The sequence below is a fragment of the Cydia pomonella genome, chromosome 7, assembly GCF_033807575.1.
Source record: "Cydia pomonella isolate Wapato2018A chromosome 7, ilCydPomo1, whole genome shotgun sequence".
Classification (NCBI taxonomy): domain Eukaryota; kingdom Metazoa; phylum Arthropoda; class Insecta; order Lepidoptera; family Tortricidae; genus Cydia; species Cydia pomonella.
The window spans coordinates 24,341,534-24,358,573 of record NC_084709.1 but is presented as its reverse complement, the minus strand read 5'-3'; the positions used below and the strand labels follow the sequence as shown (position 1 = coordinate 24,358,573).

At 36.7% G+C, this 17,040-nt stretch overlaps 1 protein-coding gene across 1 annotated transcript; it reads right to left on the bottom strand.

Moving 5' to 3' along the window:
• Positions 1-8,755: 8,755 nt before the first annotated feature.
• LOC133520202 (piggyBac transposable element-derived protein 3-like) lies at positions 8,756-10,628 on the bottom strand. The gene has a single exon (XM_061854573.1). It carries the CDS (start codon positions 10,614-10,616, stop codon positions 9,090-9,092), a length of 1,527 nt encoding a protein of 508 aa, XP_061710557.1. The 5' UTR covers positions 10,617-10,628; the 3' UTR covers positions 8,756-9,089.
• Positions 10,629-17,040: the final 6,412 nt, after the last annotated feature.

Here is a 17,040-nt window from a genome sequence, read left to right as displayed (position 1 = left end):
GGGACTCCTTCCCGGGTTTGATTTTGGAGCTTTCCTTCTCCTAGATGTTGCAACCCAATGCTAAAAGGCTTATCTCCCCTGTGACGAAGCGTAAGATGACGGCTTCCTTCGTGAACTTAGTCGCCTCTTATGACACCCTCGTTCTTTTAGGGGTGGTGCTATTCTTAAGCCGGACACCACACGGACTTAGAATAGGATAAGGTATATATGCTTGTATTTTTGGAACTTTTGTGCCGGATACGTGTCGTCTCAGAGATTAACGTGAAGGCGTAGGTAGTCTTAGGATTTTGGACAAAGCTTGTTGCGGATTTTATCTCGTAAATTTTTGACGAAGCCGGTGGCGGAATATCACTTATGTAGATTGGACGTTTGTCGCGGATCCCGTTTAGCATCTACGCTTTTAGTGAAGCCTGTGCTTGCTATTACTTTATGTAGCTTCAGTTTTTTATACAAAACTTACTACTCAAAAGAAAATAGAGATACTTACTAAGTCTTTCGCGAAAAGAACGTTCGCGAAAAGCATAACGTGAAAACAGATATTTTGGTGCCGCTTGCAAAATTTAAATGTCAGGTAAGATCGTTAACAATTTTTCCTGACCTTCATAAAAATAATGTGCCCGCGGATAATTAATATTGGTCTTTTAAGAATTAATTTTGTTAAGTCCTAAAGAGCTTACACGTTTGAACTTGAAATAAAAAAAAGTGGAAGTGGTAAAGCCTTTATTTTTATTGTAATAAGTAAAAGAGTAAATGCTGACTACTTTTCAATATTAATTTTAAAAATCCGTGGGCATTACATGTTTTGGTGGTCGGAAAATATATTCCCATCCTATCTTAAATTGTTCACAACCCATCCTATATTTTTAAATAATAGTAAAACAAGGCTTTGGTTGTTATTAAGGCTTATAAAATTTTAATAAACATGAAATGTAGTTTCATGTAATGATCACAATTCTTAGTGGCCCCTATTTTCTTTTGAGTAGTACAGTCAGCATCAAAAGTAGCGGATGAAACAAAGCGCCAAAAGTATCTGATATTCCGTATAACTTTTCCAAATGTAGATAATTTTCTTAAATTCGCGTTCAAAAATATATCTTTTACAGTCTTAGTTGTTCTATATTAAAGACATAACTTTTTGTTACGCTGTTACAGAATGGTAGATACTTATGAAGCGTTATTTGATCCGCTACTTTTGATGCTAACCGTACGAGTATACATAACTTTCTAAAGGTATCAATGCGCGCCAAAATTTGTACCTATCAATTTGCGCCAAAATTTGTACCTATCAATTCGCGGAAAAATTTGTACCTATCAATTCGCGACAAAATTTGTACCTGTTAATTCGCGCCAAAATATGGAACTAGGAAGTAAGCTACTTTCCTACGATACAGGCCTCGCTTAGGAATCAGACCAACTAAAGGAAAGGCACAAATCCTATTTTTTCACATTCTCTACCTGTGCAGTTCATTAATACATATACATAGATATAATTACGCCTTTTTCCCGGAGAAGTAGGCAGAGACCACGGATTTCCAGTTGATAAGACTCCTGACAAACCGTTTTAGCTTCCTCCACTTTCATAACATTTCCCACACACGTTTGCTGGTTTAGAGTGCTCTTGACCTGGCCTTTCTTCAGGATTTTCCCGATATGATCAGAGGAAGTCCGCCGACGTCTAGCCCCTCCAGCTCCTTCTTCTACTTCTGTCTTATACACTCTATAGAGCACACCCGACTTGAAGATCTTGACGCCAAACGCCAGCTCCGAAAAACTCAGCCCAAGCCCTCCTACCATTACACATACAACGCATCTGGGCAGCTCTACTGTGTTTCGTGTTGCCGGACTTTCAAAACAAAATTTGGATTCGCAAGCCACGTCCGCGCCCATGCACGTAATAGTTAAGACCCTTTTATTTGTCAGGATGTCGCCGTCGACGGATACGTCTGGGAGGACATCATCATCATTGTTAGCCAATGACCTTTTGCTCTTTGTTTATTTGTGTTCCTTAAAATGTGTGCGTATGATTAACCTGAGTTTGTGAAGATGAACAAATATGTTTTATGTTTATATTTAAATGCCCTTACCAGAATTCGAACCCGGGACTTCGTAGGCAGGGTCACTACCAACTGAGCTAGGAGGCCGTTCAAGGAAATTCTTTCTCTGTGGCGTTCTCAATCGGCAAGGATCGGCTGTCCCCTAGTTTTTTGTTTCACGTTTCTCGTTTTTTATTGTTTTAATTAAAAAGCCTAGCCACTTTTATGAAACGAAATAACCTAAAAACTCACTAAAAAAAAGCCTCTTTATTTCCTTAATTTCTCACACATGTAACATTTCATACCATATACCGGGTCGGGCCTGTAACACGAGCAAAAAATTAAACCGTAGAACAAATGTAGGTCAGTTTGAGAAGTACAGTCAACAGTTTAATTTTTGCTCGTGTTACAGGCCACACCCGGTATGTAGTTTGGTTAACAACATTATAATTTGAATTTAAATGTCGATGAAAATTGGTACGTAACTCTACTTTGTACTTAACTTTAGTCAGAAAGTATTTAATCTTATCAGACGCCGCAGGTATCGCTGGAGCGACATGATCTGCGCGAACTTCGAGTCAACAATTGGCGAGAAGTCGCACAGGACCGAGAAAAGTGGCGTGGTCTGTGTCGGAGGCCAAGTCTCATTTTGGGTCGCTGAGCCAACGGAGTAAGAAAGTATTTAAATTAAATCACGGCTAAACTCACGTATTTTTTGTGTTTCGACGCGCGGTGCATGTTTCGGAGAGCCTATATCTTTTTTTCAAGCACCAACAGTGCTGAACATCAGAACTTGTTTCGGTTTTGAATTGGTTTTGACACGACTTTGATGATCGTTTAGTGATTGGCGCGCTCTCACGTACGACTTTCACTTTAGTGATTGGCGCGCATCTTACGCACGACTTTCACTTTTGTGATTGGCGCGAATCTCATGCACGACTTTCACTTTAGTGATTGGCGCGAATCTCACGCACGACTTTCACTTTAGTGATTGGCGCGAATCTCATGCACGACTTTCACTTTAGTGCTTGGCGCGCAGCTCACGCACGACTTTCAGTTCACTTCGAAAGCACTAATCAGCGTGAGCGATCTTCAAGGTAGTTTGAAAATAAGATCAAAACCGTAAGAAGTTTTTAAATCTGGATCGAGCAGGACGCACGTCCAAACATGTGAGCACAGACCGACCACCAATTTTCAAATAAGTTTCATGTTAGGTACAACTCACTCTAAAATAATTTTAGTATTTTTATACTTACAATAAATTGGTCACATTTTCCGTTTTGGGTCCGTAGACCGGCTGTGGGTCGCATATCATCACAGCAGGAAAAGGAATCAGATCGCTCTGGTAGTAAGTGGACTCCACCTAGAAATATGAAAATAAACGTCAGAATATTTTCCAGGTCGGAATCGCTCGACATTTTTCACTCCGTACCGAGGAGTGTCGTCAGAAGCTTACGTTGACGAACTGGCGCAGATTGCAGATGTAGGCCGCAGCTCTCCGCTTCCAGTGACTCGGCGCGGGCGCCGTTGGCGGCAGAGGAGGCGAGAAACTACCCTCGTTTACGGTATTATTGTCAAATAATGGGTTGCACACAACACTCACTATATCATTCGCTAATGGTTCGTCCACACTGTCCAGCGACGACTACGTCGGTACTCCAGTAGGTAGTTTTCCAGCTCGGATTCACTGACCAACCACAACCGCGATTAAAATTCGAATGACGACTAATTTCAATAGCCTCCCGTACTTTTCGGCGAATCACAAATTTTACTTCTCCTCGGTACGGAGTGAAACATGTCGAGCGATTTCGACTTAACTGTACCCGAGGGACCCGTTTTAACATATTTAATATGTGTGTGTCTCACGGAAGTTTCGTTATCAAATTATTTTCTGGATAGATTACTATTGGAACCCCAAAATTAAATTCGAATATGCAAGACCGATTGAGATATCCGCTGCCATTTACTACGCGCATTGATATTGTTATTTCCGAAATATGTCCACTGTTAGATACACGCTCACATCATCAAGAATCACACCAAGACACAGCCGTAGAAATTTTATACGTCGAAAAAACATTCATTGATTCAAAAATATATAAAACCATTTAAGGTACCTTCGCCAAACAAGGCCCGTTTCTTTAGCTTGCCTACTTTCAAAATTTCATAGTTTTATAAAGTGTGAATGGGTTAAAACTTGCGTCCATGTTCACTAGTACCATAGACAAAACTGAAAGTTCATATAAACATTAGAAAAACAAAAATAAAGAATGGGATTCTTTGGCACTGGCACAGTCAGCATAGATAGTAGCGATGGAACAATGCGCCAAAAGTATCTGCCTCCCTGGATACCTATCCTTTCTAAATAGAGATACATCTCTACAGTTTGTGTTACAAAATATCTGTTACAGTCATATTGTAGTTGTTTCATATAAAGACTAATAGCTCTTTTTGTTGAGCTACTAGAGAAATAGTACCTAGTCTAATCCGCTACTTTTGATGCTGATTGTACTTTAATTTTACAATATGTATGGGAACTATCGGGTGTGCTATGCGACAGCAGAATGCCGGTGCGTGTGAAGGGGAAGGTGTACAAATCCGCAATCCGACCGGCTCTCACCTACGGCGCTGAATGTTGGCCTTTGAAGAAGGTCCATACCACAAAACGGCACACAACAGAAATGAAGATGTTGATGTGGGCAGGAGGTGTCACTCTACTTGATAGGGTTAGAAACGAGCACATCCGCGGCAGTTTTAAGATCCGGCCCATAGAAGATAAGCTTTCCGAATCTCGCTTAAAGTGGTATGGCCATGTCATGAGGAGGCCAGAAGATCACATGACTAGACAAGTCCTGAGCATCAACGTTGGCTCCAAAAGATCGGGCAGAGATAGACCCCTTACGACCTGCTTGTCCGTCATAAACAACTACCTTAAGAAAGCTCAAACAAATGTCTCGACGACCCAGAACAGATACGCCTGGCGAAGAATGACGAGGAGAGCCGACCCCAAATGACATGGGAAAAGGCTAGGCAAAGAAGAATATGTAAATAATTACCACAGTGACTGTAGGATCAGTGCTATAAGTATGCCAGAGCATCTGGCTGAGTATGACCATCAGTGCGAAGCCAGCGGCCATTATGGCGCCCCAGATGACGCACAAGGCCCGACCCCTCGGCAGGTAATACGCCCCGTGGAGCGTACAGTACGTACAGAACAGACGTAGCTTTTCTGAGAGAATCCGCTTGAGGGCCGGGTGCATTGTGAGCTGAAAAAAGACACAATTTTTAAGGGCCTGTACCTCAAAAGGAAACTTTTGAAGAACATTTTGCACTACAGAAGTGCAAAAGATTCAAATTTCAATTAGTAATGAATGAGCAGTAAGCGGCGCGCAGCTATCGTGAGCGATACTCACGCACTGTTAGCGTTTGAAAATTGAGGTTCTCCGAAACATGTAGTGCGACTAAAAATACGTGAGCTGAATGTTAGAATGACTCACGTCAGTTTAAATCAGACAAAATATGTTGAAACCAATTTCAGTGGGTATCAAAACATAAAACACTAAGCCATACTTCTGTTTACTCGTATACCGTAAAAATGAATAGAAAAATCCTCATTGAATTTGAACTCGAACAACCAGAAAAGAATAAAACTATTAAAAAGAAATCTAACTCCTATCAACAAAGCAAACTTTTAATGAAAAGCTTCCATAAATACTTAAAATATTTAGCGATGGAATGGGCGTTAATGAAAAAACTTTTTCATAAAATACACGCGAAGCTCATAACAATGGTAGGAAAGTAAGTTTTTATTAATACAAGTTAGTAATAGAATTAATGCATTTTTCTAATGCGGGCCAAATAATATACCGTTAAGTAATTACATTACTATTGACAAAATGAAATGCCCCTCCCCTTTTCATCCCCTCTATCAAGTGGGTATTAATATTTCCCATATTTCTTTATGGAGCTGAGACGTGGACTTTGTGGGAAAGCGAGAAAAAAAAGATAGATGCTGGAGAAGAATAGGGAGTCCTCTGGTAGCATAACAACTTTAGCTCGCTATATATAAACTTAGCATAAACATTAATGTAACATATGTATATCTATGCCTGGCACTAAAAATTGGTGTTAGGTACCTACAAAAAAATGAGCGAGTACATATAATAAACACCCCTATAATGGGACTGGCACCAGTAATGGGATGGTATAAACAAAATTTGTTATACCATCTCATTACTGGTGCCAGTCCCATCATAGGTTAATCCTGTAAAACAAGTATTTACCATCAGTTCATCAACGCTGGTATCAAAAATACTCCAAATATCTTTAATGTCCCATAATTGGTGCCGTTAACATAGAAGTGTTGTATGTAAAACTTACTCGCTTCAATTTATTTGTATTTCAATTTCTAGCTACGTAACTACCAGAAGTACTACTAGTAGATACCAAGAACCCCTAGTGTCAATTTATTCGATAGCGTGACGTGACGTACGCCTTTGCGTTACGAGTAAGTCTCATTTTGTATAGGATTTAGAAAACGCGCGCTAAGCGGGACGTTTTGAAAACTCAATATCCCATACAAAATGAGACTTAACGCAAACATGTACGTCGCGTTTCGCTATCGAATAAATTTACACTAGGGGTACTGACATAGATATATGACACTTAAAGTGCTTAGTCTAATATTATGAGTACTACTTCAGATACTGATTAATTATTCCCAAGTATTAAGCTATTTTTGAAATACCGTTTACTGGTAATTATATTAACAAGGATTTACCTTTAGCATTATTACTCAATTTATTATTCTAATGAGATCTGGTTCATGCCAGTCATTATTTGCATAGGTTTAAAAGTTTGTTACCAATTCGGCTGAAAATTCCTGTTAACTCTGGTTACGGTTCTAAAGTCAACACGAAGTAGAACCCACCTGCCCAATTCGAACTCAAAAATATGGCAAAAATTTCCTAAACATTCGATATGGATTGGATATGTCAGTGGCAAAAGTGACGAAGTGAATTCATAATGGTATTCTTCTGGGTCCATATTGGGTTGCATAAAAGTTTAATTTAATTTAATTTTAATTAATTAATTTAAGAAACTGTTAACTGGTGACCGAAGAGATGGCGGCTTCCTTGCACAACGTATCAGTATTGCGATACATCGAGGAAATCTGGCCAGCATCCTTGGTTCACTGCCACAAGGGCCTAGATTTAGCTTGTTAAAGTAATCCTCTGTACATATCCATTATATATATTTTTATTGTAAATAAATGAAAACATTATAAATAACTTTTTTTTTTAATATGAGTTCTTTATTTAACATAATTTAGTACAATGTAATTACTTAATCTAGTGTACATTTCCATCCTAGACAGTAATAACAATAAATACAGTTTAGTGAGCTATAGGCGCTCATTATAAACTTTTTAACAACTTAGTGTTTATAACATTGCCATGGGTAAAATCATACTTACACTAAAGCTTAGAACAGCAGCATAACTATTATTACGTTCGCTCAGATATAGCTTACGTTTGTTGCATACATTATAAATAACTAAGTATAACTATATAGAACATGTTTTAGGAAGGCAAAACAAGTACCTATTCAAGCAAGGGGTGACTTGGCAAATTCTTAGAAAAAGGGTTAAAGGTTGCCCCCGTACCACCTGGAGGCGCACAGTTGAAAAGGAGGCTGCATCAGCTGGCCTCAGCTGGGCGGAGCTGGAGGAGGCCGCGTTGGACCGTAAACAATGGCAATCCCTTCTTAGAGCCCTATGTCCCTGATGAGGAACTATAGGATACCATCATCACCAGACGACCGGTCTGGCCTAGTGGGTAGTGACCCTGCCTACGAAGCCGATGGTCCCGGGTTCAAATCCTGGTAAGGGCATTTATTCGTGTGGTGAGCATGGATATTTGTTCCTGAGTCATGGGTGTTTTCTATGTATTTAAGTATTTATAAATATTTATATATTATATATCGTTGTCTAATTACTCTCAACACCAGCCTTATTGAGCTTACTGTGGGACTTAGTCAATTTGTGTAATAATGTCCTATAATATTTATTTATTTATTTATCATCATCGAATAACTAAGCACCATCATTAATTAATATTAGTACACCTATTGTTATTTCACCCACACGTTTTACAACAAATATAATATTTAATATTCTGTTTATCTACAACTGAAACAGTCTTAATGAGCTCTACAAAAACCTTAACTGTTAATATTCCTTTTGTTTTCTCATTATATTACAGAAAACAGTTTTAAATAATTTATCGTTTCGTTTGCTCTGGCAAGACCACTTGAATTAAAAAAGTTACAAGTCTTTCTAAAATCCATTGGACATAAGCGTTTTTAGACCTTGAAAGACAAGCTTTGAGTTCAACGAGTAGTAAATTAGAAGAGACCCGAGCGCCGGAAAGTGAAGAGTAATAAATAATAAAGACTACTCACTTATGGGCCACTCAAAAAGACTGGCTAAAAAAGAATGGCTACTAAGACTGGCTCAAAAAGAGGGGCACGGAAGCGAGCTAGGTATGCTGTATGTTCGGGGTTTTTCTGCTAGATCGAATGAGAAATGAGGAGATCGGGAAGAATAATTAAGTTTATATCGACCGGGATATTAACCGTGATGCCGCATGTAAGTCTGACGAAATATCGGGAGCTCAAAAACAATACAAACTTATTCTTCCTCGATGGTTCAAAGATTAACCCTTAATTTCGCAGGACAAAAAAATGTTAAATTTATATTTTCTATTGATTTATATTTCTTATTTATGCCATAAAGATGGCAAAAAAAATAATTAAAAAAATATTCATTGAAGGCTTTCATGGAAATCGTATGTACAGTATAATTGACAAAAACCAATGCTCTTCAAACTAATCTCAAATAAAAGTGTCAATTATACTTAACAAGTTGCATAGTAGGACAAAAAACGAAATCAAAAACCATGTCTATTTTTACATATTTAATCAAAATAACACGACAGAGTGAGAAAGTCATGCATGAAAAACGTTTTCAAATTAAAAATGACGTTTCAAAACTGTTCAGTTTTTATGAAAAGTGTAGAAACAGTTGCGCTTTCGTACTAAACACAATCGTACGTTGCATTTAATGCAGTGTACATCAGTTCTACCGTTTTTGCAGTAAGAACACCGGCCGTATGTGTCCAAAAAGTTTGGTAAATGGTCTAAGCCATCATATTTGACATCATCAACAGGAAGGATGCGGTTGGGTTTTCGAATTACATCCGTTACTGTTGGTACTAAACCTGATGCTCGCTTATCTGCTTTGAGTAACCCTTGATATATCTGCAGCCGGAATTGCTTCAAACCTAAGTACTTCTTTATTCCTTTTCTCTTACTGTCTCTTCTATACATCAACCATGCATTGTTGACACATATGTCAATAATCTGTGAAAATATTGACAGGTACCACCTTCTTGTTTTCATTTCAGTGCGGTAGAGAGCGACTAGCATGTCTGCTAAATCTACGCCGCCCATATGGGCGTTGTAATGCTCCACAATGTTTGGATACTGCACATTTATTTTCTGTTTTTTAATTTTGCAGTATCTCTTCACGGTCGACAAAGGGTAAGCATCAGAATAACTGCTTGCCAAAACAACGCATTTGTTGTCGTTCCATTTTACGACTGCGACTTTGTTTTCGTTGCAGGTTGTCTGGCAAAACGCACCTCTGCCTTGAGCCTTTAACTCCTTGTCGGTCTTTAAGTGAGTTTGAGAGTCTCGCAGTCTATTAGACCGCATCGTACCAAGGCTGAAAATACCATACGTGTGCCTCAGATGGTATATTAACTCCAAAGAGGAAAAGAAGTTATCAAAATATACGACGCAAGGTTTATTTTTTATAGTTTTACAAAGTCGTAAAACTGCTTTGGCACCCCAACCTAAAGCTGCTTCTTCCTCAGTGAAACCGCAGTCTTCAAATTCATCTTGACCAGTATACAGAAAGAAATCATATATAAAGCCTGATGCACCAGCTCTAACAATGTTTTTAAATCCCCATTTTCTAGGTTTTCTTGGGTTATATTGTCTTTTTTTTCCGGCTTTCGTACCTTTGTAAGGTATTGTCATTTCGTCAATACTGAACCGCTTTTCTTCCTCGACAGCAAGACAATTTCGGCGTACTTTTTCTACCACAGAGCTAATTTTAAAGTAAGGATCATTGTTGGCATCGTCGTTGTCCACAAAATGGATACAACTCCTTAATAGCTGGTATCGCTTCAGGGTCATAATATCTGCGATCGGTGCATACCTTGTTTCGGTGCGCCAATAATCAAGGTAAGATGGCATGCTTACTATTCCCATCATAATCTTGATAGCTAAGAAACTTTTTAGTTCTTCGACCGTTAAATTGACTGATCGACCCCTTTTTTGCACAGAGTACAAGTTCGTCATGTTGCATATTTGTTCAAACATATCCTGCGAGAAAAAATCAAAGAAATAACTTAGAGCAGTTTTGTTGCCTTCAGGAAGTGGACTTTGGAAATTATCATCGCCTAACTCTGCACGATATTCAAACTGTTTTTTAGTCCATTTAAAGTTAATGTTCATTTTTTTTTTCTTGGCTACACGTTTCGGGGCTGTAGTCTGCCTTTTTGTACGGTTAGATCGCGTATTGGGTGTAACATTAGACTCACGCCGTGGCGTACGAGTAGTGGGTCGAGACTGGCGGCGGGATCTTTGAGGAATAGAAATCAGAGGGCTAACTGGCTCGACTTGGTCCAGTATAAATGAGGTAGTCACTGATGGTGGATTTTGAATTGATGACACGGAAGGAAGGCTTAATAATGACGGTGGCTGAACATAGTTTACACTTCCCGTATCGGATGGTGGATTCTGTGAAACTTGCGGAAGGGCACCTGTTGTATTAGTGTCTCCGTCACCGTCAAGTTCTTCAAATGGTGAACTAATGTTCAATCTCTCTAACGACGAATTGATTGACGGAGCACTTGACGAAGATGGCGATACATATCTTTCCGCAATGGCTTTTTTTTCTTGACTTTCGTCATCAGAGTCAGATGACCCGCTTACTTCAGACTCTGCATTTTTACTAGGCACTAACGCTAATATTCGTTTAGACCGCAAGCCCTAAAAAGAAAACAAAAAAGCATGCTATTCAAACCACCCCGATGTAAATGATACAAAAAAATATTATAAAATAATACCTATGGAAAAAACAGCATAATTGAAAGTTAGTACGTGCTAGTAGTAGTGAAACAATGACATTCTCACACATCAATCGCAGCAAATTATTATGGCAACCCAACAAATACACCCAAAATATTGTTACCAAAGCATAGCTTTTTGTCAAAAATACTTGACTAATCAAACATGATTTAACTCTCACACCATAAACTTTTGTCAAAAATACTGTACTAGTTCTTCAAACACCAACATCCCATACATAATGTTTTGTCCAAAATACTGTACTAGTTCTTCAAACACCAACATGCCATACATAATGTTTTGTCCAAAATACTGTACACGTGTGTTTACGCACTTGTTACGCTAAGAATATGTAACATGCCGAGTAGTTATTTATTGTATAAAGTTAGTTAGGATATCACAACATGAAATAATGCATAAGCTTGTTAATTTTTGCGTTAAAATATGAATAAACACAATAAATACCTGGATACAACGCAGCGTCGACCGCTTGCTCGCCATTTTGGTTCACAACTGACAGTTGTCAGTGTTGCTAGTGCAGTAAATATTTTTTCCCTAATTTGTAATTATGCAAATAATAACATAAGATTTAAAATATGTCAAGTTTACTAAAAAAAAAATTACCTAAATTTTTTCAAAAAGAGTGTACAGTATTTTGGTCTGTGCCAAATTAAGGGTTAACTGGAAGAGATCCCTGAAAGGGATAAGTTTGGCTTTGTACAAATGATGTGTTCTTTCCTGTTTTATGTTTCCTTTTGTACAATAAAGTCTTTTACTACTACTACTAAAACTTATTGCAAGGGTTCTCTAGCATCCTAGAGTTACATGTTTTCAACTCAACGTACAAAACTTTCCTATTTTTAATTTGAATCTTCTTGTATAGTTATTAAGTTGGGGTGAATTTAGTTTGATTAATTGCCCATAATTGTCCGTAAGTATTATTTCAGAGTTATACCATTGTATGTTTGTACTTATGACCAGTCCGTGTTATTAAATCATCTCTGTAAGAAGAATGGAATTTGTAAACAATAAGGAATTGCTTTGTCACAGAAACCAAAGTTTAATAGAAATGATTTTAACATCCAGGCCAGCCACCAATTCTGGTGGAAAGCAAATTGAAAGTCATCCCGATGAAATATGGGTAAAATAATAAAAGGCTTGCAGAAAATGTAGAATCATAAGATGAATTTTTGAAGGCCAAATCTTTCACAAAGTACAAATAAAAGTATTTACAAATGAAAAAACATGTTTTTACGTTACTTTCCTACTAGGAGGGATCAAAGTTGCACTTTTCTGTTCACTCACTGTGTCACTTTTTTGTGCTTTTCTGTTTTCTGCACTATTAGTTACAGAATTACTATTAGGTACTTAGGGTAACGGCGGCTATTAACGCGGGTATCAAAATCGACGTCTAACACCGCGGTGTTTACAAATACGCATTTTGCAAGCAAACAGATCTATTCTCTAAGAAATAAAGCATACACAAAACAAGCTCATTCATTGGTCTATCGTGCCCATTAGTGTGCATTTGTGTGAGTGTAACAAAAAACTCGCGATTCGTCAGTTTGTGCGACGGCGGCGCAAGAACCGGTTGTTCCATACAGACGCGTGACACCACAGGTAAGTGCACTCCAATCTTACTTAGTGTTTTACGTAATAGTTATGGCAAATAAACTAGTGCAATGCCTTTTAAGAGGTTGTGTATTAGTTTCTACACGATTTTGAATTACTTTTAACTTAGTTTTTGACCGGAAAATACGTTTAAAATTGAAAATAAAATACAGCGGTGATAGGCGCCAATTACTTCTGTGGTAAGTAATTCCGTGGTATGCCACGGTAATAGAAAAAGTGGTAGTTTTGTTATTTACTCTTTAGTTTTGGTACAAATTATCAATTTTATAATTTCTTTTATTTACTCCAATCTTGATCTATTCACGCTATTAAAGAGCTATTTCCGTGGTATGGAAAGTATTCAACTAACCCTTAATTTCTAACAAAAACTTCAGCACCGATTTCCTTGTTTCTATGGGAACCCTTAATCTTTCAACTTTTTTTTATTTTGAGTTAAAACCTAAAATTTACTTGCCAGTTATGTGATTTTGTCTTTACAAGAAGCTTGTAATATACGTGTTTGATTTGATTTGAAAAAACATCTGTGTTTTATTCTTTTTATGGGTCGGAATTAGGTTTAATTAAACTCCAAATTAAGCCTATTACCGATGGTATGATCATATTACCCTCGGTAATAGAATGTATAGAAATCTATTACCGACCCAGAGAAATATCGAATGGGTCGGTAATAGGCTCTTAAAGAGTTATCTATTACCGAGTGACTATTTGGTATTGTATTGAAATATCGCATCTAGGGTACCGCAAGTACAGATTTCGTTGATAAAATTTTGACTTCAGTTATCATTATCAGATTTAAATTCTTCTGTTTTCTGATTCAGTCATTACTCTGACAGACAAGGAAGGGTACCCAACTGCCGGACAATTCCGATTAGATTTTTTTTTATATAATTTTATTTATACAGTAGTCCAAAATCTCAGACATGATTTTTTTTAGCTATAAGAATCAGCAATAAGAAAAGTACTGTGATTTGTTAGTTATAAACGGGTAAATTATAACACATAATATGTGAGAGACTTTATTTAACTTAATTACCTTATCAAAAATATTAGAATTAAAAAATTTCATGTTTTTATATATAATCGAAATTTTATTAGGTGGACGTTTACCATTTCACTGTGGTAAACTTTCACTCAGGTGGTAAACGTCCAGCTTATAAAATTTCGACTATAATTTACGCTGTGCCTTATGAGAAAATGTTACTTACTTGTTTTTTTTGTGCAGCTAATTATGTCAGTGAGACAAACTCTTATCAATCTTTATAGCATTTAAAAATTACTTTATTTAATAACAGGCAGGCCTATTTGTCATATACGTCCTTAGTAAAACTTTACTAACAATAATTTTTGTTGTTTTACATGTAAAACATTCAACTTATAACTTGTTATACAGGTACTCGTGGGTACTTGGTAAGTTAACTATTTAATAGTATTTGATTGTGCCAAAGTGTAATTATAATCTCTTCGAATATATCTCTTATTTTTAAACATACTCCTATAGTTTTATTTTTTATGTTTGTGTCATTATTAAACTTAATGACACAAAAATAATATACAGAACCCACGTCGTTATTATTGTTTTAACCCTCGGTATTAGGTTTCGAATTTTGAGTTTGGTTTCTGTTAACGAGTGCAGAAAAATCATGCCAATTGTACCCTCGGTAATGAAAGCTCAATTCGCGATAATAGAATCACAGCCTGTCCCTTGCCACGGTAATAGAAGATTTGGTCATTTGGGCTTCAAAAAATATTTTAATACATATAATAACCCAAAATGAATCCAAAAACGTGTGAAACGGAAAGTTCATTAAATGCTCTGATGAAAAAAACATATTCCTGGCTATTAGACAGCATTGATACCCTTAATTTTTGGATCTCTTTTGAAAAGTTCCTTAACTACCACGGTAATAGGTGCCTTTACCCTAGTTTAAATAATATAAAAAAACATGTGTGATGTGCAGAGGCCGAGGTATTAGAAGTAATAGAAACCAAAAAAACTAGTTTTAAATGGAATCTCTTGGATGCCCTGTAGGCGAATCTATATCCTCCACATCCTGCCCATTCCTACATATTATATTCATGCTATTTTTAAAATAAGTAAGTTTAAATATATGTATACTACTGTAAAACAATACAACTAAGTAGAATTAATGAGACTGATGCTTCAGTTCACAGTCAAATTAAATGTAGCTTTGTAGAGCTTCTTTAATTTATAATAAAATAGAAAATCTATCTTAATTGGCTAGTTGACAGTTTTTTGTAAATGATGTCAAACGATCTTGATTTTTATGAGGATCAAATGTCTATATAGGACTCATGGCATTTAAGCAACACAAAGGTCAGAAATGAGAGTTAAAGTCTGACGCTCGCACTCGACGATTGAAACGCCTCTAACAAAATGATAATGTGATGTGACGTCACATCACATAAGTCTGTCCTAAATGTATCGAAGATGAAGGAAATTGCCATTTTGACCCTGAAATATTGCGTTTATGTGTATAGTTGTCAGACAATTTTTTTTTTATACTTTGGAGCTTTGTAATTTTTTATAATCTCAATTTATTTTATTAAATTCCAATTTTTTATAATGGATGGCTCATTTTCTATCCATTAAACTAAATTTTGTTATATATATATCGACATGTGTCAAGTACCCAATTATAATAAGTAAAAGAATAATTATATAAATATTTTTTGAAGGATTCTGTACTATTCGGCCAATTCCATTGCGATATCTAGTGAGTCGAAATATGTCACTACCTTTCTTTTAAACTGTTTAAGTTTATCATTAAATATGTCAACTCCGACGAGGACGGATATTAAACATAAAAGGAGGAATATTTTTTTCAATAAGCGATTATAATTACAAATTATTACTTACGCGAGCGTAGATAGTTATGCTGCGCCGTACCGCGTAAATACTTAAAATATAGTTATGCCACATTTAATGATAACATATCGGTGTTGTTGTACAAGGTGATGCATTTTCATTGGTTTTTCAGTTTTTGTACTGGCCGGATCAAAATCCGGATTACATATTTCAAATGTAACCTACATGCGCCATCTATGTTACGATCAAGGAACTATTTTGTTTGTCGCCGCGCATTCAAGCCCTGAAAGGCAATGTCCTTCACAAACGAGGTATTTTCTCCATTTGACAACAGAGGGTACTATACTGAAGTGTTGGGATAATATTTAGGATGAAATTACATAGATGGCGTGAAAGTAATACACTGAAACTTTGTGAAAATACAGATGGGCACGTTGCGGAAATGCTAAAAAAGTTGTAAATAATCTGGAAATTTCATAGGAATATCAGGAAACTTTCATTTATACTGAAATATGAGTTTCCGAATTTTTTTTATGTTGAAATTACGCAATTTTGGCAACTTCCCAACACCACATCAAGTGAAATGCATTATATGTTTAATCGAAATATCAGGCCAATTCGAGTTAGTTATTCGATCTGTTTCCAATATGATACTAATATGTTATTGTCAAAAGTGACATTTCTTCAACCAAAAACGTCACATTTGACACTGACAGATGAGTGCCATATTGGATAATGGATTGAGATCGAATAACTAAAATTAGAAGGCCTGTTTTTAACTTGGTAATTTGATTCAGTTCTATCTTGTACCTTTAAACAAGCAAATCTTATATGTATATTTATATATTTCGGGGATCTCAGAAAAGGCTCTAACGATTTCGATAAAATTGGGGGCAAAAAATCGATCTAGCTAGGTATTATCCTTGGGAAAACGCGCATTTTGGAGTTTTTAAATGTTTTCCGAGCAATGCTCGGTTTTCCAGATATTTGCAATAAAACTGAATCAAATACTCATAATCTTACATATTTTTGAACTAGCTGAAGCTACATTATATTATTATTATAATCCGTCTTAAACTTAAGTTGCCATATATTGCGTATCTTATACCTTTAAACGAGCAATTCTTGTATATATATATTTCTGTGATCTGGGAAACGGCTCTAACGATTTCGCCGAAATTTGGTATATGGGGGTTTTTGGGGGTATACAATCGATCTAGATTAGTCTTCTGTTTGGGAAAACGCGTGTATTCGAGTTTTCATGTGTTTTTCTTTCGACGCAGAATATAGTCGCTAATTTCGTGTTACCGGTCACTGTCCGTCTGGTCCAGCGGGTTAAGACGCGAACGG

Coding starts and splice junctions, on each gene's coding strand:
- LOC133520202 (XM_061854573.1), bottom strand. CDS start 10,616: ATGAACATTAACTTTAAATGGACTAAAAAACAGTTTGAATATCGTGCA.